At 39.1% G+C, this 23,727-nt stretch overlaps 1 protein-coding gene across 1 annotated transcript in view; it reads left to right on the top strand.

The window, feature by feature from the left end:
- SPIDR (scaffold protein involved in DNA repair) overlaps positions 1–23,727 on the top strand; it is a 273,651-nt gene that overhangs the window by 132,960 nt on the left and 116,964 nt on the right. The window contains exons 8-9 of the mRNA XM_054985150.1: positions 5,695–5,706; positions 5,773–5,971. Coding sequence (XP_054841125.1) covers positions 5,695–5,706; positions 5,773–5,971 — 211 coding nt within the window. The remainder of the gene's footprint in view (positions 1–5,694; positions 5,707–5,772; positions 5,972–23,727) is intronic.

Here is a 23,727-nt window from a genome sequence, read left to right on the forward strand (position 1 = left end):
AGTCCATTTGTCGTTAAAGACATGGTGCTCATCTGCAATTTTTCGTTTCTTTGAAACAGCACATTCTTTTGCACACATCTTCTTACAGAATTTTTAGCAGAGTTGCAGAGTTTCAATGTTATCCTTGAGTAAATAAAAAATATTAGGAGTATAGTATTAGTATTTGAGATCTGCAGATGACACCATGTTACTGGCAGAAAATAGTGAAGACTTGAAACAACTAATGATGAAGGTTAAAGGAGAAAATGCTAAAGCAAGATTACATCTGAACATCAAGAAGACAAAAGTAATGACTACTAAGGAATTGCGCAATTTTAAAGTTGACAATGAGGAAATTGAAATTGTCCAAGATTTTCTATTCCTTGGCTCAATCATCAACCAACAGGGAGACTGCAACGAGGAAATCAGAAGGAGATTGAGACTTGGAAGAGCAGCTGTGAGGGAGCTAGATAAGATCCTTAAAGATAAAGATCTCTCTCTGGGGACAAAGATAAGATAATCCAAACAATGGTATTCCCCATTATGATGTATGGATGTGAAAGTTGGACAGTGAAGAAAGCTGATGAAGAAAATTGATTCATTTGAAATGAGGTGCTGGAGGAGAGTTTTGCGGATACCATGGACGGTCAAAAAGACAAATAAGTGGGTACCAGATCAAATCAAGCCTGAATTCTCCCTAGAAGCTAAAATGACAAAACTGTGGCTGTCGTACTGTGGTCATATTATGAGAAGACAAGATTCTCTGGAAAAGTCAGTAATGCTAGGAAAAGTGGAAGACAGTAGGAGAAGAGGAAGACCTAAAATGAGATGGCTTGACTCAATAAAAGAAGCCATGTCCTCCAGTTTGCAAGATCTGAGCAAGTCTGTTAATGATAGGATGTTTTGATGGTCTTTCATTCATAAGGTCACGATAGGTCGGAGGTGACTTGCCGGCACATAACACATACACACAGTATTAGGGCTCTAACTCTTCCCTTTCCCATCAAATCCAACCCACCCTAGTTGCTATTAGCTGTGGATTTCCTTTTCGACCATGGCATATGCACAGGCTAGGAAGAATTTTTTTAAAATGTGTTATGATTCTGACCTACCAGATGGCAGAATTCCAGTCTAAGAATATTGAATACTATGCGATTTATTTCTAAATACACACACTGCCTTGAGGTTTAAATCTACACATGCTAAATGCTTTGGAGACCCTCCAAAGAAGGGCAGGTAAAGAGAAAGTGCGAATGAAAGGGCAGCCTCCCACCTGGAGCAGAGGATATGCCATTAAGTTGGCTTCAAATTATATGCAGGGTGCACATACACATCACTGCCTACCCGCCAAACCTCAATCATGAAAAGAGAAGTTGGCAGCCGGCGGAAGGGGAACTTGGCTGGAGGAAGATGTGGGAAAGGAAATCGCATAAGCTTCCCTGCTAAGAAAGTACTCCTTGAGGGTGATAGCCAAGTCAAACAACAACGGGGGGGCTCCTCTGAGCTGAAGCAAAAGACAAGAAAGGGCGAAGCCCCTCGGAGGAATCACCCTCAAGCAAAAGACAACAAAGGGCGAAGCCCCTTGGAGGAAAAAAACACGACAGCGTAGAAAATAATTGATTACTGTTACCTATTAAGTTTATTATGAAGTACATTGGCATATATTTGTTCCTTACCTATGGTGTATGTTCTACTGGATTGATTCTATGACCTCTTCTATGTATTGCATGTAACATTTATTATAGTAGCTGAATCAGTATATTCATTGATACTGTGGTTTATATGTTCATTGGTACTGTGACTTTTTACTGCTGAGCACTGTTGCACTTTTTGTACTTCATAGTAAACTTAATAGGTAACAGTAATTTAGTTTCTACACTGTCGTATTTTTTCCTTCAAGGGGCTTCGCCCTTTCTTGTCTTTTGCTTGAGGGTGATAGCAGCAAACAGGCAGGTTGGAGGGCCACACAGAAAGAGCTCGGGTGCAGCATGTGGGCTGCAGGTTGAGGACCCCTGCTTTAGCTGATCATGGGGAAAGCTAGAAAAGCTGTGCCTCAGTGATACATCATCATCTTTGCATTCAGAAAGTCCCAGAGATCCTAGAGATTGAATGTGGGATCTTAAGTTAAAAGGATCAGGTAGATGATGAGCAAGGCCCTTTACCTGAAACTCTGGAGAGCTGCTGCAAGTCAAAGTAGATAAATGTACCCTTGATATACAAATGGTCTGACTTAATATAAGGCAGCTTCATGTATATTTGTGTTCTTGGGCCAAGTTCTGCTAATGGAAAAGCATGTTGGAGCCATTACTTAGGAGTGTCTTTTTAACCTCCATTAGAAAACTGTACTCCCTCTTTGACACAACTGGTGCAGACACACTGATCTATGCTTCTGTAATCTCAGGAGTGGACTGTTGTAGCAAGCTCTTATGTAGGACAATTCTTGAGATACTTCAGAAACTTTAGGTAGTGCAGAATGCATATGCTTATCTTCAGACTTGGACTTGTTGCTGTGTATATAGTACCAATATTAAAACACTTGCCCTGACTACTGAAATTTTTTTGATTCAATTCAGGCAGATGATCCTTATATTTTAAGTCCTTTATGACCTGAGATGCGGTACATAAGTTATCCGCCTTCAATCTCAGTGAGAAAAGTGAACTATAAACCAACAACAACAACATCTAAAGGACTGCTTCTTTGAACCCATGTGCCAGCTCCATTTTGCTTAGGGCTGTTTACTCAATGTGCCCCTTCCTCTTTCACAGATGGTTCACACTGTTGCTGCCTCTACTCATGGGTTTTCTGTGGTTGCACTCATTCTCTTGAATGGGCTTCTGGAAGCATTCAAAAAATTTCATCTTCACCAGCCTTTTTGGAAGGCTTCCAAAGCTGTATTGTGCCATATTAAAGTCACTCTTGACAGCAAGAAAGTTTGAAAGACTGCAGCAGTATCTTGTTTTATACCATAACTAAATATACAACTGTATTTTCAACAGTGCCTAAGTCACTTTAGGGCTCAGCTAGGATATCAGTGTTGAGGAAGTGAATAAAGGCACAGGTTGAATTTTGGCACGCTCTTCTTGATATTCTATCTGCCTCACCTACTTGCTGTGTGGGAGCATGAGTTATGTGGCTGCTTCTTTAAACAGGAATTGGAATCTGAGCTGGCGTGAAATCTAGCACTTTTATTACCTCTTAATCCAGTGAGCAACTAAAAGACCTTGAGTTGTGTGTGTATATAAAGAAGTGAATTGTGTCCTTAAAGAAACAATGGAATGAATCCTGCACTCATTTTCCACCAACTCAAGGGCAGCAGAGGAGGGAGTGATTTTTGTCAGTTCTCCCTCCTACTGCAAACTCCAACATCATCCTAAGCACTGTTTGTGACTGCTTGAACCCTGGGTACACAAGACACTGCAGCAGGGAAGAGGCAGGAATACTTTATTCCATGAGGGGAGCTCTACTTGCAGAGCATTAGATCCATCCCAATAACTAGCAGTGTTTTTTAATTAGCAAAATGGTCTTAAGTTGAAGTCTGGGAGCAGGAAATAGTTGAAAAATGCATGGGTATATTTATTAGCTCAGGTGTGTGGTCTTTTGTTAAATGTGCTGTAGCTCCCTTAATATAACTTTGTTTGAAAATCTGAACTTTCTAACAAGGTTCAGTGCTCAGATTTAGAACATTCAGTCACTGTCCAGTCATGTAATGTACTAATTCCTCTCTCTTCCAGAATGTAATTTTGAAGTACTTGCTCTGTTTTGATTGAAGTCTTGTAAATTGCGGATAGCTGCACTAAAATGCTGCATAACATTGACTTTCAGGCATTTACCATCTTCCACTGTTTTGCAGTGGTAGATTTCTGGCTTTCCAAGCATTTGTATTCTTTTAAAAGCTTGTCACAGCTAGGTATCTGAAAGCAAATAGCAGTAAACAAAAGTAAAGGAAGTGTATTACACAAGGATTGTACAGGGCCTAATTGATATGGTAGCTGTATGCACAATACTTAAATATTACTGAAACAGAACTTTGATATGGTGCTTTAAAACCCTTCTTGGCTGTACTTTCTACCTGTTCAGAAACTCTGATAAACAATACTCAAGTATCTCTTCTGATGCTGAAGTATTCCAAGTGTCTTTTGAAAGCTCTGTCCAGGTTTCTGTATTTGCCACCTGTAAGAAGATACTATGTATTATACACTGGGAACCTGTGAGCAATCTGGTCAGGGAGGAAGATAATTTGGACAACCCACTCCTCCATCCAGAATCTTCAAGAGCTCAGTCTCAGGGTAGCTCTTGGTTGTTCTTAACATTAATTTTCTGCTGGAGTGTATGTACATCAAACTGTCTTTGAGGATTTTTTTCTTTCAGTAATCTTTTTAAAATAGGAAATTCTCTGCATTTCTATGAGCAGCTTCATGTATATAGAAATCCCTACTCTATTTACAGATAGTCTAGTTTTTGCTGCTTCATTTATCATATTGATGGCCAGTCACTTTAGTACTGAATACAATGAATGATTGGGATCTTACAAAATATTGCAGGTTGACTTGGAAATCCCATCCCACTCCTCAAAATCATCTCCTTAGGCTCCCCTAAGTTCTCAGTGGCTTCAGCAAGCTGATTTCTTCTCTTTCATACCTTCTTCCTTTAACTGACATTCAACTGTTGTTAACATTCTACGCCTTAATAGCATATTTAGTCTTCAGTAGGCCTGGAGGATAGGGGATTGTGGGGGGAGGGCACCCCAACATTGGGGGCTGATTTCCCCCAAAGCGGCTACCTGGTGTGACCCTGCACTTCCACGTCACACCAAGAATGATGTCATTCCTGGCGCGATGCGGAAGAGTTCTGAAGCGCACGAGAGTGTGCTCTGAGGGGTTTCGACCAGATCCTGTGCCTTCCCCCCTCTGCTGGCCAGGTGAGAGGTGGTGGGGCAGAAGCTGGGAGTGGGGGACTCCCCCACCCTCAGTAGGGGAATGGGATCCCTATCCCTATCTTCAGGTAATTGTCAGGGGATCCACAAGAAATTGTGAAGTAAATAAATTAATGCGGGCCAACTCACTAGAAACATCAGTGATGCTAGGAATGGTGAGTGGAATGAGGAAGAGAGGAAGACCAAAATCCCGCTGGCTGGATACCATCATAAAAGACACTGGACTGAACATGAAGGAATTGAAAGAAGCAGTCAGAGATAGAAAGGCCTGGAGGGATACAATCTACAGAGTAGCCAAGGATCGGACATGATTAAATGGCTAGGATTGGATTGGAAATACTGTGAAAAGTTTCTAACATCTCTTGAAATATTATAGCTATTAAGGTTTTGGACATTTCTCTTTCACACGCGCACACAACAGCTCTTTACAAATAAATTTTCTTGACAATAATTTAGCAGTAATTGAATTCTTGGACAAGCAAGAGAACTTAAACTCCTGCAAACCTTCAGGCTATCAATGCCTGCTCATTTTTATGAAACTGTTCACTTGTTGAGCAGCATTTCTTTTCAGATGGTCCACAGTGACTCAAATAAAATTCCAGCTTATTGTGGCAAACATTTTACTTTGTAAAACACCAAAATATTACTTTAAAGCATTTTGATGAAGAGTAAAATAGTAATTGATTAATTTTCATGTATTGGAGGGTTATACAATGCTTTTTAAAAAGTATAAACATGCTTATTATCGAGTATGCAACAAACAGGGAAAAAGAATGAGAAGGAAGTAAGGAAGGTGGTATATTCTTGTGTGAGTCCCCTATCTCATTAGCTACTTTTCTCTGTGTTGCTTAATTTTCAGGTGTACTGGTTGTGAAGATCTTGGAAATGCATGAAGAATGCAGTCTGTGCATATCTTTCTGCCATCAGTTAGAACAAAACTGTGCTGCCAATTCTTCTGTCAAAGAAATTCAGCCAAGAATTAAAGTTCTTTTTACAAAAGAAACTGTCATTCGTCTTAAGGCAGCTCCACAGGATGTCATATGTATCTATCCTCCTTGGTAAGTACAAAAAACAGACTGCCAATCATAGCTTAATTGCTTCCTTTATCAAAACAATTTGCTACACTGTTTTAGAAAATACTCAAATCTTACTACAGCACACTGCAAAATACCTAGCCTATAATTTTGGTTTATTTTGCTTATGGAGCAGTAGCCTAGCATCTTGCTTCTTCCCATACTGCCTATACTCTCCTCCTCTTCCTCCTCCTCCTCAGTCTACCTTTTTTACTGAGATCTAAGGTGGATAACACAGTGCAAGTGAAAATACAATATAATCAACAGCTATGACATTCACTGAGCAAAGTACAATAATGAACAAGTTAGGACATTCAGTGAGCAGATACAATAGAGAACGGTAGCTGCAATTTGAAACAAGGATAAAGATGAGGATAGAAATAATTTTTTTCTGAAACAAAGCACAACTAATTTACATAGCATTTAAGTACTGTGGAAACTCCCTAGTAGGCGCATAGCTACATCAGCAGAGAACGCAGTAGTATAGCACATAGCCCCTGTCTCTACCAAGATGTCTCTCTGAGCTGTTTCTTATCACATAGCACTATAATCTGGGTAGAAAGCCCAGAAACTGATGAGAAGCCAATTGAGTGACTGCAGAATGGGAATGATATGCATGCCTTGTTTAAGTCCTGAGAGTAAATGGGCTGCAGCATTCTGTACCAGCTGGAGTCTTCAAGTTGACTTTGAGGGGAGATCTAGCATATAGACTGCATTACAATAGTCTAGTCTCGATGTTACTGAGGCATGAAAACTCGTGACCAGATTGGCCATGCCAAGGTAGTAGTCCCATGTTCCAGGCTAGTCTGAGTTATGAGAAGGCCTTTTTTGTGGCTGCATTTACTTGCTTCTGTAGCAGCAGTGTTGGGTCTGGTATAACCCCTAGGCTCTTGAATGAGTCAGCCAGGGTCAACTGAACCCCATTGAAGGTTAGAAGCACAATGTCCTTTAAGATCTCTTCTTTTCCAACCAGCATCACTTCCATCTTGTCTGAGTTCAATTTCAGTTTGTTTACTTTCAACCAATTGACAACAGCTGTCAAGCAGTTATTCAGTACTTCTACTGCATCACTAGGGGATTTGGATAATGAGATACAGAGTTAAATATCAAAAAGAGTCCAGTAGCACCTTTAAGACTAACCAACTTTATTGTAGCATAAGCTTTCGAGAATCACAGTTCTCTTCGTCAGATGCACGGAGGGCAAGAAGAAACTGGTCAGATATATCGGTGGAGAGGGGAGGGACGAGTAGATGCAAACAGTAGCTTCTGCATATTGGTGGCATCCAATTCCATAAGTACGAATGAGTTCTCCTAAAGGCTTTACACAGAGGTTGAATAACATGGGAGATAAAATTGCACATTGTAGAACCCCACAATGTAATTTCCACACTGAGGCTAGATGGTCTCCAATAGCAACCTTTATATCCATCCCATGAGGTAACAATTTAAACCAATTCAAGGCACATCTCCTGATACTTACTTCTGCCAACAAATGCCTCAACAGGATGTTCTAGTCTACTGTGTTGAAGGCTGCAAGTAGATCCAGGAAGAGCAACAATGAAGCATGGCCTTAGTCTACATTCAGGCAGAGGTCATCTACTAAAGCCACCAGGGCCATCTCCATTCCATAGCCCTGCCTAAAACCAGACTGAAAAGGGTCTAATGCACCAGAGTTGTCCAAAAAGGCCTGGAGTTGGTCTGCTACTGTTTTCTCAACCACTTTGCTCAGAAAGGGCAGATTAAAAACTGGGCGGCAATTGGCTTTTATTTAAGTGTATGAACTCTGCTCTATTTTTAGGAAGTGTAGATAAAGATGTAACCTTATACATTGCTTTGGGTCCTAAGCCTTGTTTCTGCTTGTGGAATACCCTCTTCTATTGCAGAGGCAGCCCTCCACTATGGAGTGCATTCATCAGGCATTAGCCACTTCCACTCATGCGAAACCAGTATCTTTCAATGAGCAGAAAACTGCAGTAAAAGAACATGGTCTTCAGAGGAAGACTCTGAGCAGTAGATGAACAAGGATGCAAACTGAAATAAAGTTTAGGATCCAAGCTACTATATTTAGTTCTGTGAAACATAAAGGAACGAAATGGAAATGTGCGGTGTTTCAACACTTTTGACTATAATGGTCTTTCAACTGATGAACAAGAAGTTTCTGGTCTGTTAAAGACACCAACTCTCAGTTGTCTGGTAGAAGAACTGTTCCCTGCTGTGTTTTCCAGCTCTGAACAAGAGAGTGGGGGAGAAGCCCCAAACAAACAAAAATCAAAGAGATTCTGTGTGTCTTTAGTTCCTCTATTTATCACATTGATAAAGACAAGCTCCCTAGATCCGTGGTGCATCAGGCAGATCAGGGCCAACAAGGGATATTATTACTACACAGCTCTTTGATACAGTGTATGCATTTTAAAAGTTATACATATTCAAGCAGACAATGTGGAGGGAAAAAAATTGACAAATCCCTACCATCAAAAAGGGAGTTAGTTGTCTATTTCATTCTTCCTTTGAAGTTTTTGCAGAAGCAGAAGGACTAGAGTTCTGATAAGAGCAAGAACTTAACCACCCCACGATAAAATTCTACAAAATTCAAAGTCGCTGGCTGTAAGGCCTCTGCTGCAAGAAAGATGTAATTATAGAATCTGTAAATGATTACTTCTTCAAAGATCTTAAGAGTTGGAGATTATATATAGAGTATCCCTAAGGACTCTCTCCCTTGAAACGTCTTTGCTTAGTTTGCATGGTTATTCATGATTAACGAACAACATATTTTGAGAGGTAATAACCTATTTTTTAAAAAAACTTTCTTAAATGGTAAGATTATCAGCTGTCAAGCACATTAATTATCCTTAACGTGACATCCATATTAACAGTACAGAACTAAGTATGAGACAATAAAATCTTCAGAAATAATTTTGGGACTGAGAAAGCATTTAGTATGGTTTAATGTGTGAAATTATTCCTGAATCTTTAGAAAGAGCTTTTATTTCATTCATTTATTCATTTTATTTTTAAAGAGGATAACTCTTAAAATTGTCTCAACTGATTATTTCAGTTTTCCTGACCAGATTATAAATACCACTGGAGATACTATGATTTTTTGTTGTGGAGAAAGATATTGAGCTATGAAATGAATGAAAATGTTTCAGTGTAAAAATATATCCAAAGGGTATGCTAGACTCAAATTGGGTCAAATAACATTAAAGCCCTTACAAAGGAAGAAATTCCAAGGATACTGCAATGACAAAAATGGTTAGTGGGTTTGTTGTCCATTAACATCAAACAAAAAATGGCAGACAATGTTGTTAAAGTCAGCTAAAATATGTGAAATAAAGAATTAACTTCACACTAGTTATAGACTTTCAGTCAAATATGGGTCTTTAAATGTGTGTATTTAATTCTTTTATAAATTCCACTTTTTATTAAATAAGACAGTGGTGGAATTCAAGTCTGAATCATTCAAACATATTAAGAATTTGCCATAGAGATTTATATCCATATGGATAGGAAGTCTGTGCATGATGATGCATGACGAAGAGAGCTATGGTTCTCAAAAGCTTATGCCTCAATAAAGTTGGTTTGTCTCAAAGGTGCTACTAGACTTTTTACTATTTAGAAAATTAAAAATTCAGTTGTCACTATACATACTTACAGTGAGCCATCTGAAAGTATTTTAATAGACTTCCTATCCATATGGATTTAAATCTCTATGTCAAGTTCTTAATATGTTTGAATGATTCAGACTTGAACTCCACCACTGTCTTATTTAATAAAAAGTGGAATTTATTAAAGAATTAAATACACACATTTAAAGACCCATATTTAAAGACCATATTTGACTTTTTACTATTTTTCAACTACAGACTAATATGGCTAACTTCTCTGGATAATTTTCTAGCTATGCATGACATGTCTGCCACCTGAAACAGTTTTTAATTTGTAAAAGAATGCATGTCAATTTGTTCCTCTTTATGTAGTCATTAAAAGGCCAAATTTTATTGTAAAGAGATTTGAATACAAAACTACGTTATTACAGAGAAATGTAGATTAATTTTCTCTTCATGAACAGGAGTTTATTTTCAGTTGGGTTAGGTCTTGCCTCTTAATATAGGTAGGCAGAGTAAAGCAACTTTGCTTGGGAGGAGGAACCTCCTTTCAGACTCCAGTATTCTGAATTGGTATAGGGAGGCAAGATGGCCAGGTGCTCTTGAGTCCCCCCCACTTCCTTTTTTACAAAAAAGGAGAAAGGAAAGTGAAAGGAAACAAACAGCATCACCAAAAACGGGGGAATTTGAGTCAACTCTGTGCCAACAGTAACAAGATCTCCTCTTAGGCATACAATGATCACACCCCTGCATTACCATAATGAGTGAATATCATAGTGGAATTCCTCAGAGCCTCTTACTGCTCCATAAAGCTTCAAGATGCTCCTTACCCCCCCCCCCCAATGTGTTGCACTGGAGAGGAACTGCATGCCTCAGTGAGCTTGGATGAAAATGTTCTTCATCCAGGGATAAGAGCCTTCCCAGATGACATGCTCCTCCTTCAGGAATTTCTTCTCAAGACTAATCAGCTGATGCTAGAGTAAGTTGTTTCATATCCTCTCACTGGTAATTGTAGAGGGGAAAACAGTCCTCCCTGACTTTGTCACTTGGCTGCAAGCCTTCCTAGATCACAATCTAGCCAGGCTCTGCAGGAAGGAATTTTCCCTTTTTTTTTTAAAATAAATTTTTATTGGGTGAGTTAATACATAAGTCATTTCATACATAATCTGTTATCCCCCATATCCTAGTTTCCCCCACCCACTCCTCCCCCTTTTTCTTTGTAGACTTCCAACAGTTTTCCAACCCCTTATCTAATTATATCTACTATATATTGTTATATTATTTAAAATAAAATGTTATTTCTTAATACCATTCTCTTATCTTAAACTCACAAATATATATTCCCTCCGTAAAGATCACTTTACCCCCCCTTTAAAAATTCTCCAATATACATAATTTCCCTTTGACATCCCACTTCTTTTCCAAATACAATTTACATTTCCCCCAGTTAATAAAGAATTCTTCAGACTCTTGTTCTCTCATTTTCTTTGTCAGCTTGTCCATCTCAGCCATATACAACAATTTTTGGATCCAATTTTCTATTGTCAGTATTTCTTGAGTCTTCCATAATTGTGCATATACCATCCTTGCTGCCGCCGTCATGTAAAACATTAGCGTTCTATCTTGGATCGCAAACTCTTCTAAACTTATGCTTAGCAACAACAACTCTGGTTTTTTTTTCACTTTTTTCTGCAATATTTCTGACATAACCTCAACAATATTCCCCCAGATTTGTTTAGCCAGTTCACAAGTTCACCACATATGATAAAACGAACCTTCTTGTTTTTTACATTTCCAACATTTGTCTGACATTTGACTATTCCCATAAGCTAATTTCTTAGGCGTTAAATACCATCTATATATCATTTTATATACATTCTCCTTTATATTAGTACATGTTGATATTTTTAATGTATTTTTCCACAAGTACTCCCATGCATCCATTGTGATGTCTCTATTACAATTTATAGCCCACTTTACCATTTGCACTTTAACTGTTTCATCCTCAATAAACCGCTTTAACAAAATTTTATACATTTTAGATACCATTTTTCCCCCTCTTGTAATAAACATTCTTCTAGTTCCGAGTTTTTTGTTCTGAATCCTGATTTCCTGCGATCAGAGTCATACAAATCTTTAATTTGTCTATATTGGAACCACCCATAATGAAATGGTAGTTCCTCATTTGCTTTAATTATAACTGCTTTTTGCTCCAATTTCAAGATTTCTTTATAAGTCAACCACTCCTTGCCATTATATTCCATTTTCGGGTTAACAACTTCAGCCGGTACAATCCACAATGGGGTTTCTTCATTTAAGTATCTCTTATATTTTTGCCAAACAATGAATAAATTCCGTCTCACGTAATGATGTAAAAACATAGCATCTGCCTTGACTTTGTCATACCATAAATATGCATGCCATCCAAATATTTTTCTATAACCTTCCAACGCCAGTAGTTTATGATTCTTTAATGTCATCCACTCCTTCAACCAAACTAAACAAATTGCTTCATGATATAGTCTCAAGTTAGGCAATTGTAATCCACCTCTTTCCTTGGCATCATACAAGACCTTCATTTTCACTCTTGGTTTCTTGCCTGCCCACACAAAATTTAATATCTTCCTCTGCCATTTTTCAAATTTCTTTTTATCTTTTACTATTGGTATTGTTTGCAGCAAAAACATCATCCTTGGCAGCACATTCATTTTAATCACCGCAATTCAACCTAACCATGACAAGTTTAATTTGTTCCATTTAATCATATCACGATCTATCTGCTGCCACAACTTGTCATAGTTATTCTTAAACAAATCAATATTCTTCACCGTGAGCTCAATCCCCAAATACTTTACTTTGTGTACTTTGTGCACAATTTGTAATTTCCATTATTTCTTGTTGTTTTTGCTTAGTCATATTTTGATTTGTTTCTATTAATGTAGAACCCAGCAAGATCTCCGAATTCTTTTATCTTGTTTAGCAACTTTGGCATATTTTGAATTGGATCTTCAATTATGACCATCACGTCATGAGCAAATGCTCTTACTTTATATGAGAAACCTTTAATTTTCATGCCTCTTATATTGTCATCGTCCCGTATTTGCCTTAATAGAATTTCTAATGCCATTACAAACAACAATGGCGATAGTGGACATCCTTGTCTCGTGCCTTTTCTTATCTCCAATTTTTTTGTTAATTCGTTATTTACCACAATTGCTGCACATTGATCTTTATATATTGCTTTCACTGCATAAATGAATTCCTTGCCCATCTGCATTTTTTCCATAATTGCAATCATAAAGTCCCAGTTCAAATTATCAAATGCCTTCTCTGCGTCCACAAAAGAAAAGCCAGCCTCCTTCTCTGGATGTTTTTCATAATACTCTACTGCATTAATTACCACTCTCAAATTGTCTTTAATTTGTCTATCTAAACAACACAAAAGGGAGAGGTTCCGAGATTGCACAACACTGTAATCTAAAAAGCCCTCAAGAACCTACTTATCACACTACCAGGTGTGTTGCATTAACAATATACAATCCCACTATTACAATAAATAACAATATATTTGTCGTATGCAATTATACACCAGTGAATCACCATTCATATACAATATACACTCATAATCATTTACACACAGTCCTCAATCTGTTTTACAAGAAAACCAAATCACAGGTGTTAGAGCTCAGTCCATGTATGATAAATATTCGTTGGAATGCAATTCTTCACTCTCAATATTAACGAGCCCACAAGACCCAAGGATGTTTCCAAACTTCATGGCTACATGCACAAGTCGAATGCCTGGGATACTCCCACTATTCCGGGGTTCTCCCACTGTTGGCAACCAAATGGCTGCAGGTGGCTGGAGTCACTCATCTGCAACAAATTCTATCAACCAGTCTTTTAATCTCTCTGCTAAAATCTTAGCAAAAATTTTATAATCATTATTTATCAAAGATATTGGTCGATGGTTTTTCACATTAGCTGTCTTGCTCCTCCTTTGGTATCAGTGTTATATTCACTTCATTCCACATTTCTGGCAGTTCTTTTCCTTCCAATACTCCATTCATGACCTTTTGCAAAAATGGTGCAATGTCTTCGGCCATTATCTTGTAAAATTTCGCTGATATTCTGTCAGGTCCTGGTGCTTTTCCCAGTTTTGTTGCTTGTATTGCTTCGGTAATTTCCACATCTGAAATTTTAGCATTTAGTCTTTCCTTCAATTTATTAGGTACATCTGGTAAATTTATCTTTTGCAGATATTGATCAATCTGGTTAAGGTCTATAGGTTTCTTCTGGTATAAATTAGCATAGAATTTATAAAATGCCCTTGATCAATTAGTTCCTTACCATCGTCCACAATTGTACTTACTGATTTTTTCTCTTTTTTTTCAATTGCCACGCTAAATATTTTCCAAGTTTGTTGGCTCCTTCAAAAGTCTTTTGTCTTAATCTTTTCAGTTCCCATTCCAGCTCTTTGTTTTCCCTTGCTTTTATTTGTTCTTGTAAAATTGTTATCTCCTGTTGCAGTTTCTTTTTCCCTGGTCTTTTCCTTAATTGTTGTTCTTTTTGATTTATCTTTTCTTGTATCTCCTTTAATTTCAATTCTTTATTTTTCTTATCTCTAATATTTAAGTCAATCAGTACTCCCCGGATAACTGCTTTATATGCATCCCATACCTTCTGGATTGGCACACCTTGGTCCACATTAAACTGAATAAAATATTTGGTCTCTTTTTGAAAAACATCCAGATTGAATGTTTTGAAGAAGGTCTTCATTCAGTCTCCATCTTAATTTCTTGGGTCTCATTCCAAACCTCCATAAAATAGGATTATGGTCTGAGCTTATTCTTGGCATTATTTCCACATCTTTTGTCTGTCTAGCTAATTCTTTAGACGCCCAGATCATATCTATTCTTGATAGAGATTGGTGACTTGCTGAATAGTAGGTATATTGCTTCACTTTTACGTTGTATTTCCTCCAAATATCTTCTAAGTTTTCCTGTTTTTCCAATTGAAAAAAGGATTTAGGCAATCTTCCCATTTTATTTTTAGTAGCCTTAGTTTTCTTATCCCATTGTAAATCCACAACACCATTAAAATCTCCAGCTAGTATCACCTGGTCATAAGTCATTTGGTCTAATTGTGCCACTATTTTGTTTAAAAATTGTTCTTTTGATCCATTCGGTGCATAAATCCCCACAATTAAAGTTTTTTTGGAGTTCCAAATAAATTCTACAGCCAAATATCTGCCATCAGAGTCACTAATAACCTCTTTTGGCTGTAAGTCTTCTTTTATGTAAATTACAACTCCCCTCTTCTTTTGCTTTGCTAACGCCACAAATTCTTTCCCCAATTTCTTATTTTTTAAATATTTAGCATCCTGATTTTTTATATGGGTCTCTTGCAAACAAATTATATTACAATGTTGTTTTGCCAGCCAATGAAATAAAGCCTTCCGTTTTGAAGGTGAATTGTCCATTTACATTCCACGATATTAATTTACATTACATGTTCAAGATCTGGCTGGTTTTGGTAAGTCTTTTTCGTTTTCTGCCATAAAAACCTCCAAATCATGCAGTTAATTCTGTAGGCTATATCTAGGTTAGCTGCAATTTCCTCTGGTTGTCTGTTTAAAAATTCTACTAGTATATCAGTAATTTGCTCCTGGGTTGTTTCAGGAACACCCCTAAATCTCAGTTGTTTTTCGATACCTTTACATTCCACAATAGCCATCCTGTCATTTAACACTGAGGTCTCCACTTTAAGGCTTGTAGCTAAACTTTCTGTTTTTTTCTCTACCTCCTGAACTTTCTGTTGGGTAACTTGGAGCTCCTTTTTAATCTCATCAATATTTTTTGCCAACTCTGCCACTTCAGACTTTATTGCTTCTTTAATGTCACTTAGCAAAGTCTGTTGTGCTTCTTGTAAAGTCTGTTGTGATTTTTGTATGGACTCATTAAGCTCCTTGTTGCCCTCTGTTACTTTTTTGTCCAAATTTTCAATTGCCGTCTGCCAATTTTTCGACATCGTTGGGCTTTATTTACTGCCTGCCCACGAGTCTGATCTCTTTCTAAGCTCCGTTTTTTCCGTTTATTAATTTTGTTTTGTAAATGTCTTTTATAGTTCAACACAGTTCCAAGCTTTTTCTGCTGCACCAAAGTGTCGGGCGTTTTTTCTCAATGTTATACTCTATGGTGAAGCTTTAACCTTTCCCTTGTTCAAAATGGTGTCCTTCCGCTTCCTTTTCTAGTCCGCCGATCCTTCTAGTGCTTTACTCGCTGGTTCTCTGACGCATTTCCTGTCTCTCTTCACACGTCTCACTGCTCTCACACCTAAACAAGCTGTCCTCTCACGATACTTCCGCTGTTCCCACACTCTTTCCCTCCGCATCGCTGTCTCCCCAGACCACAGGTATGGAAACAAAATCCTTTTTCAGTTCTTTTACGCCTTAACGATTTTTAAAGTCTCAAAAAAAAATTCCGGATGGCTTTCATAAAACTTCTACTTTGTCTAGCCCTATTTTTCCACATTTAAACTTTAGTCTTTAAGCCAAATTCGTGTCTGTAGGGGGAGATAGTAATCTTTACCTCTTAATTTCTTCTCCGGGTTGTAATCACTGTTTCTTTTGCCAATCCTGTTCAAATTTGTTCCTGAGGCTTAGGTACGACGATCTTATGCCAATTCATTGACTCCAAATCTGCTGCAGAGTTAGAAGCCGCCCTTCTTCAAGGGAACCTCAAGGCAGGGGGAGAGTCCTTGATTCAGAACCCCCCCCTCTGCCGAGATCACTCACTCTCGGGGTCACAAAGCGTTTCTGCCTGCCCTTTGCCTGAAAGCGGGGGGCTGCGGGTGGTCGAGGCTCCTCGCCAGCCAGAAAAACAGCAACTCGGATGGTCCAGCTCCTTGGACCACTTCAGCTCGCCATAACACCAAACCGGAAGTCAGGAAGGAATTTTCCAGTCACTTCAAGTCATCCCTCACTCATAGGGATGGTAGCAAGGCCTATGCTTTCCTCCTGCTTTTTCTCTACTAATAGAAGGTGCACTTTGGTGAGGAAGGGACAAATCAATAAATGTTTTCTCATTGAATCTTCTCCTTGAGCTCCTCTTAGGTCCCATTGTCAGGGTAGTGACATGGACTGGACAGCTATTTTCCTGCCCTTAGATTGGCCAGGAACCCATAAAGGGAAACCACCAGGGTGTTTCTAGACCCAGCCACCTGGGGAAAAGATACTGTTCCCCTCGTCCGTCTTTTTCTGGGACTAGGTGCTCTCATCACAGCATCTTTCCCTTTTCCTCCATCAACTACTTGGATTGCAGTGGAGGGAGTAGGGCTTTTAAAACTGGTTGGGGTGGGGACTCTCCAACTCATTAGGGAACTCGTTTCTTGTCTCAGAGGTTCTCAGCTCAGCCTCCCCTTCTCAGTCATCTGTCTGGGAAGAGGAACATATCTGTCTACAGTCACAGGACAGGCTTTCCCTGTTACAGGAATTCCAGAAGTTTCTAGAGGAAGCCATAAAGTTGTCCTTGCCAGAAGAGGCTCCAAAGGATCCTCCATCGAAATCTACCCCCCCAAAAAATCAGAATTGAGTTGGCCTTCTCTTTGGAATCTTCATTAACTTCTCTGGTTCCTTTCCCAGTTTTCTTTGATCCAGCTTTGACCAAAGGGGGTATACTAAGTCCCTGCTCCCAACATCTTCAGAAAACTTTGCCCATCCCACAAAATATCATGAAGGATATAACCCCTCACCAGTCTGTCATTTCGATTGATTGGGATGACTGGCATGCAGAGATTGCCCTCAGTAGAACATATGCTTTGTGTCCACAGGGACTCAAGTTCAGTCCCTGGCAGCTAGAAGGACCCCATGCAGCAGTGGCAGGAATGTCCTCTGGTGGGTTGCTGCCAGTCAGAGCAGACAATGCTAGGCTCAATAGTTATAAGGCAGCTTTCTGTCGGTCCCAGTGTATGGTTGAAGGACACATGATGTTTCCTTGTGAAGCTAAGCAGGTCTGGTTGGTCATTGCCTGGACTGGATTCCTCCTGAGGATCCTGTGTAAGCTTTTGAGTTTGGTAATGAAAGAAAGACACGATAATTTAGTTAAATAAATATGTTCATTGGAGGTAAGCTCATAAGCGTATGAGTGGAAACATCCAAGAAGCGTAACAGAAAAGAGCAAGAGTCCAGTGGCACCTTTTAAGACTAACAAAATTTGTGGTAGGGTATCAGGTTTTGTGAGTCACAGCTCACTTCTTCAGATACGGCTAGAATGTGAGTCCATCTGTCCTTATATCTTGGAGAGTGGTGTGATTACAGAAGCTGAATGATAATAGCTGGTGAATGACGATAGCAGGCGTGATTGGATAAGGTGGGGTATGCAGAGAGGTAGTGGGTGTGGAGAAATCAACATTGGTAATGATGCTGATTAAAAATTAGTAGTAATATTTAAAAAGTAATATTAAAGATAGTACAAATTGTGAAGTTGTGCATCTGGGCCGGGACATCTATGTGCTATATAGATGAACTAAATGTATGTGTTGAATCTGGAATTCAATGCATATGCTGAATGTAGTTTTTCAGTGAGTAATTGAGACATTTGTGAAAAGGAAAATGATATCTTGTGTTTGATTTCTACCAATTTAATGTAAAAAGGCAAAACTTCTTGTCAAAATAAAAAGAAAATTGCATATTTTGTGTTTGTTGAAATATTTATACTCCACCTTTCCACTTGACTCAAAGCAAAAACACATGCTACTAAAATGATTCAAACTATTCCTTTTGTGAGCTGCTATGTAGACAAGGCATGTTAGTGCAAGAATTTCTGTTTAAACATAAATTAAAGCAACAAATTTTATCAGAATTCCATTGTAACATAGCCTTAGAAATGCATGTGTTTCCATTTTATGCTGTAAGAATAACCATTTGCTAAATAAAGAAATCATCATACAAAAACTTGCTGATAAAAGGCCACAAAGGAGTTTTGCTGCCTTTGTTTTCTCATATACCACCGAATCAGGCCTGAATTAGTATGGCAGAAGGAAAGGAGACTGGTCCTTCAAGCCTTGATTGTTGTGTTTGTATTCCATTCAGGGAGTGAATGTTGGCAGGAACAGTGCACGTGTTAGTGTGGCTTGGGAAAGTCCAGGGTAATTTGGTAAAAAGGGTTTTTTTTTGCCCCTAGTCTTGTTGCTCTTTCCTGCTCTAAAGCTGAGATATGATACACCAAAAAGGTGCATAGAGAGCAGCCAATGATCTGACACCATCAGTCATTGGCAGCTTCTGGCATGATGCTTGTCCATAAGAACATAAGAACATAAGCAAAGCCATGTTGGATCAGGCCAGTGGCCCATCCAGTCCAACATTCTGTCACACACAGTGGCTAGAAATCCAGTGCCATCTAAAGGACTGTCAGTGAGGCCAGGACACCAGAAGCCCTCCCACTGCCTTCCTTCCAGCACCAAGACAACAGAGCACCACCTCCCCACAAAGAGAATACCATCTATCTCCTGTGGCTAATAGCCACTGATGGACCTCTGCTCCATATATTTGTCCAGTCCCCTCTTGAAGCTGGCAATGCTTGTAGCTGCCACCACCTCCTGTGGCAACGAATTCCATGTGTTTATCACCCTTTGTGTAAAGTAGTATTTTCTTCTATCTGTTCTAACCCGACTGCTCAATAATTTCATAGAGTGCCCACGAGTTCTTGTATTGTGAGAAAGGGAGAAAAACACATCTTTCTCTACCTTCTCTAACCCGTGCATTATCTTGTAAACCTCTATCATGTCTCCCCTCAGTCGTCTTTTCTCCAGGCTAAAGAGCCCCAAGCGCCTCAATCTTTCCTCATAGGGAAAGTGTTCCAACCCTTTAATCATTTTAGTTGCCCTTCTCTGTACTTTTTCCAGTGCTATGATATCTTTTTTAAGGTGTGGCGACCAGAACTGTACACAGTACTCCAAATGAGGCCTCACCATCGATTTATACAGAGGCATTATGATACCGGCTGATTTGTTTTCAATCCCTTTCCTAATAACCCCTAGCATAGCATTAGCTTTTTTTATGGCAGTCGCACACTGTGCTGATGTTTTTAGTGAGTTATCTATCATGACTCCAAGATCTCTCTCTTGGTCAGTCTCCGCCAGTTCAGACCCCATCAACTTGTATTTATATTTTGGATTTTTGGTTCCAATGTGCATTACTTTGCACTTGGCTACATTGAACCTCATTTGCCACATGGATGCCCACTCTTCTAGCCTCGACAGATCCCTTTGGAGTGCCTCACAATCCTCTCTGGCTTTCACCACCCTGAACAATTTCGTGTCATCTGCAAATTTAGCCACTTCACTGCTTAATCCCAATTCCAAATCATTAATAAACAAGTTAAAAAGCATTGGACCCAATACCGACCCCTGTGGCACCCCACTGCTCACCACCCTCCACTGTGAGAAGTGCCCGTTTATACTCACTCTCTGTTTCCTATTAATTAGCCAGTTTTCGATCCACAATAGGACTTGGCCCTTTATCCCATAGCTACTGAGCTTACTTAGGAGCCTTTGATGAGGAACTTTGTCAAAAGCTTTCTGGAAGTCAAGATAAACAACATCTATCGGGTCTCCCTTGTCCACTTGTTTGTTCACTCCCTCAAAGAACTCTAACAGATTGGTGAGACAAGATCTTCCCTTACAGAACCCATGCTGAGTTTTCCTCATCAGCTTTTGGTCATCAATGTGCCCACTAATTTTATTTTTGATAATAGTTTCCACCAACTTACCCGGTATTGACGTCAGGCTGACTGGCCTGTAATTTCCCGGATCTCCCCTGGAACCTTTTTTAACGATGGGGACAACATTAGCTACCTTCCAGTCCTCAGGAACAGATGCAGAGTTTAATGACAGATTACATATTTTTGTGAGGAGATCTACAAGTTCACACTTGAGTTCTTTCAGAACTCTTGGATGTATGCCATCTGGGCCCGGTGATTTATCAGTTTTTAAATTATCTAGCAGTCGCATAACCTCCTCTCTCGTCACCTCAATGTGACTCAGGTCTTTCAAAACCCCTCCCAAAGTCAGTGCTTCCGGAGTGGGCATGCACTTCTTATCTTCCACAGTGAAGACAGAAGCAAAGAACGCATTCAGCTTCTCGGCCATTTCCCTATCACCCTTTAGTAATCCTTTTACGCCTTGGTCATCCAAGGGCCCCACTGCCTCCCTAGCTGGTTTCCTACTTCTAATATATTTAAAGAATTGTTTATTGTTTTTCTTTATGTTCTTTGCAATATGCTCCTCATATTCCCTTTTTGCCTGTCTGATCACAGACTTGCACTTTTTTTGCCACAGCTTATGCTCCTTTTTATCAACCTCACTCCGACTAGTTTTCCACTGCCTAAAAGAATCCTTTTTACCTTTTTTTTCCAGGTTTTGTGAAATTTTTAAGTTTAGACTTAACATGTTGATATAAATAGAAAATGTATTCCGGGGAGGGGGGAAGAGAAGCACATTTGAAAGAAAATACTTGTTTAAAAGTGTGATTTTCCTCATTTCCAATTTGTCTTTGGATAGTTTTTTCATCAGTGCAATGTATATAGAACTGAAGGCGAAATATATCACTGTGTACTAGAAAGATATACTTTTGTCTTTTAACATTATGTTTTATGGACATTATACGATTTTTCAGCTAGTCCCCAAAATAAAAGTTGTTTTGCCCACTAACAACTAAGTTAAAATTGTGAGATGACATGTTGCTAAATAATGTTTCTCTGTTTTAAGTGTGTGTTTCTGGGAATTTGGGGATTTACAGTTCCGTGCCAAATGTTCCCATTAGTGATTTAAAGGGAATCAAATCTCTTGCTGAGTTTGGGCCAGGGAAAGTTGGCTGTGACTGCATGACCGCAAGTCCCTGTAATGGGACTCAGGAGAGTCATGGGATTTTGAGGCATCTTTTTGAACAACGTTCTTCCTTGTTGTCTACACATGGAAAATAATTTTTGTGATAGATGGTTTAGCCCAATTCTACATCCCTTTGCGACCCCTCCTTCCTGCATTGTGGTTTTTGGCATTGTGAAAAGTTGTTGTTCCTAATAACTAAAACTGTTGTAGTGGACAGAACAAACAGAAAATACTTGTCCAAATTGGCCTTATGGGGCGGGGGGGGGGCGGGAAAGCATTGGGTTGGATCCAAAGTAAGCAAACAGAGCTCTGCTTATGGGATAGAGCTATTCTGCCTTCCCCTTTCACTGTAGCCCACCATTCTCTTGGAAATGCTGACCCCAAGGGAACCCAGAAACAGTGCTGGGTGTGATGTGAGGAGTTCCCAGTGGGAGAGGGGAAGTGGTAGAAATCACTCTTGCTTTCTCTGGCACAAGTACCATCCATTAGCAAACAAACAACAACAAAAAGGATTTGACCCTGTCAATTGGTCTGCAAAATACAGTTCGAACACTTTCTTGGGAGCAGGTTGTACTTGGGTTACTCGCACATAACACCAAACAATTTGAGGAATTGTGGCTGTGGCTGAGTCATGGTTACCTTCTGTTAAATTTAAATAAAATGCCTTCCTTTCTTCCTTATCCCCTTCCCACTAAGATATATGAAAGAGGCATATATGAAAGAGGCATTGAAATTATAAATGATGATAACTGTTTAATTTGGTTTGGGCAGCTGGTCAAAAGTTCAAGTATGCAATCAAAATAAGCATGGTATTCCCAATAAAAATATGCATTAATTCAGCGAGGAAAAAAAGATCAGGTTTGCACCATTAATAACAACATAACATAGTTTTTAACCTAATTCAGTGCAGGCAACAGCTGCTATCGCATTCAATTAGCTCTACTCGAGGCTGGAATTTCCAGACAGTTCTGAACATTGGGAGGCGGAATGCAGTGCTGACGTCAGAAGCTGCTCCTGGGAATGTTTTGCATTCCTCTTCCTGGCAGTGGTCAGGTGGCTTCCAGCAAGAAGGAAGGAACAGCTTCTTCCAAAGAGGAGGAAAAAATCAAGGGGAGGGAGGGAGAGAACAGTTTATAATAAAAGTATTGTGGAGGAGGCACTTTCATTGTAAGCCAGATTTGAAATTGAAAGCAGATGCCTTGCATTTGAAAACTGCATAAATGTTAAATGCATCTATTAGTGACTGTGATGGCTGAGGTATTTGGCTGTCTTCCACACTTTAATCTCATTGCTCTGTACTGAAAAAAAAGATGAAAAAGCTGACTTTTGTTCCTTTGCTTTAAACTGTTTCTTTTGGAGGTCGATATGAAAAATGCCCTCTTTAGACAAATAGGCGTGTGTGTGCGTGTTATGTGCCATCAAGTCGCCTCTGAGCTACGGCAACCCTAAGAAGGAAAGAATATAGATATACACATCTAGTATAATTGAAAGAGCATATTCCTCTGTGCAATGTATTTTATTTGCAAAGTATTTAATTTTTTTTGTACCATCTATAGCATCACCAATGAAACTGCATGTTTAAGTAGATGATGCTAGACCGTATTTATTTATTTTTATTTATGTCATTTATAGTCTGCCTTTCTCACTGAGACTCAAAGTGGATTACACAGTATGAGATTAGTACAATCAGTAACAAGTACATTTCAATACAGTATCAAGGACATTTCCATAAACAATGTCATAGGATAAATAGATACAGGTTTAAAAGACATAGTATTAGCAAGAGTCCAATACAGAGTAGAAAAAATACTGAAGCGGAACATAATCAATTCTAGGACTAATATTAGACAATATGGAACACTGGTGGTACATGGGAGTACATATTTAAAGCAGCAGATAATACATAAGACAATGTAGTGATGAAGTCTATGATTCCTAACTCATTAGCGAAGCATCTGAGACCCCTTCCCTACAATACAGCCCTCCCATTTGAGAACTGGATGGATTGCTGTACTTCAAAGCCATTGAGAATTTCTGCAACAGGGTCTCAGCCTCTCATAGAATTTTTGATAATTGGGAACGGATGGGGACTATGGAGTTAAAGTGGGCATGCAGATACATGAACAAGTGATTAGAGTGATATATAATTTGCAGGTGTTGGAAAGGGCTGTCCCTTTCCTTTGTGCTGATAAGCGTGTCACATTGCATATTTGATCTGTTTTCTCTTCCAAATGACAGGTGTGGCTTTCT

This window comes from Eublepharis macularius, chromosome 7, assembly GCF_028583425.1.
Source record: "Eublepharis macularius isolate TG4126 chromosome 7, MPM_Emac_v1.0, whole genome shotgun sequence".
Taxonomy (NCBI): Eukaryota; Metazoa; Chordata; class Lepidosauria; order Squamata; family Eublepharidae; genus Eublepharis; species Eublepharis macularius.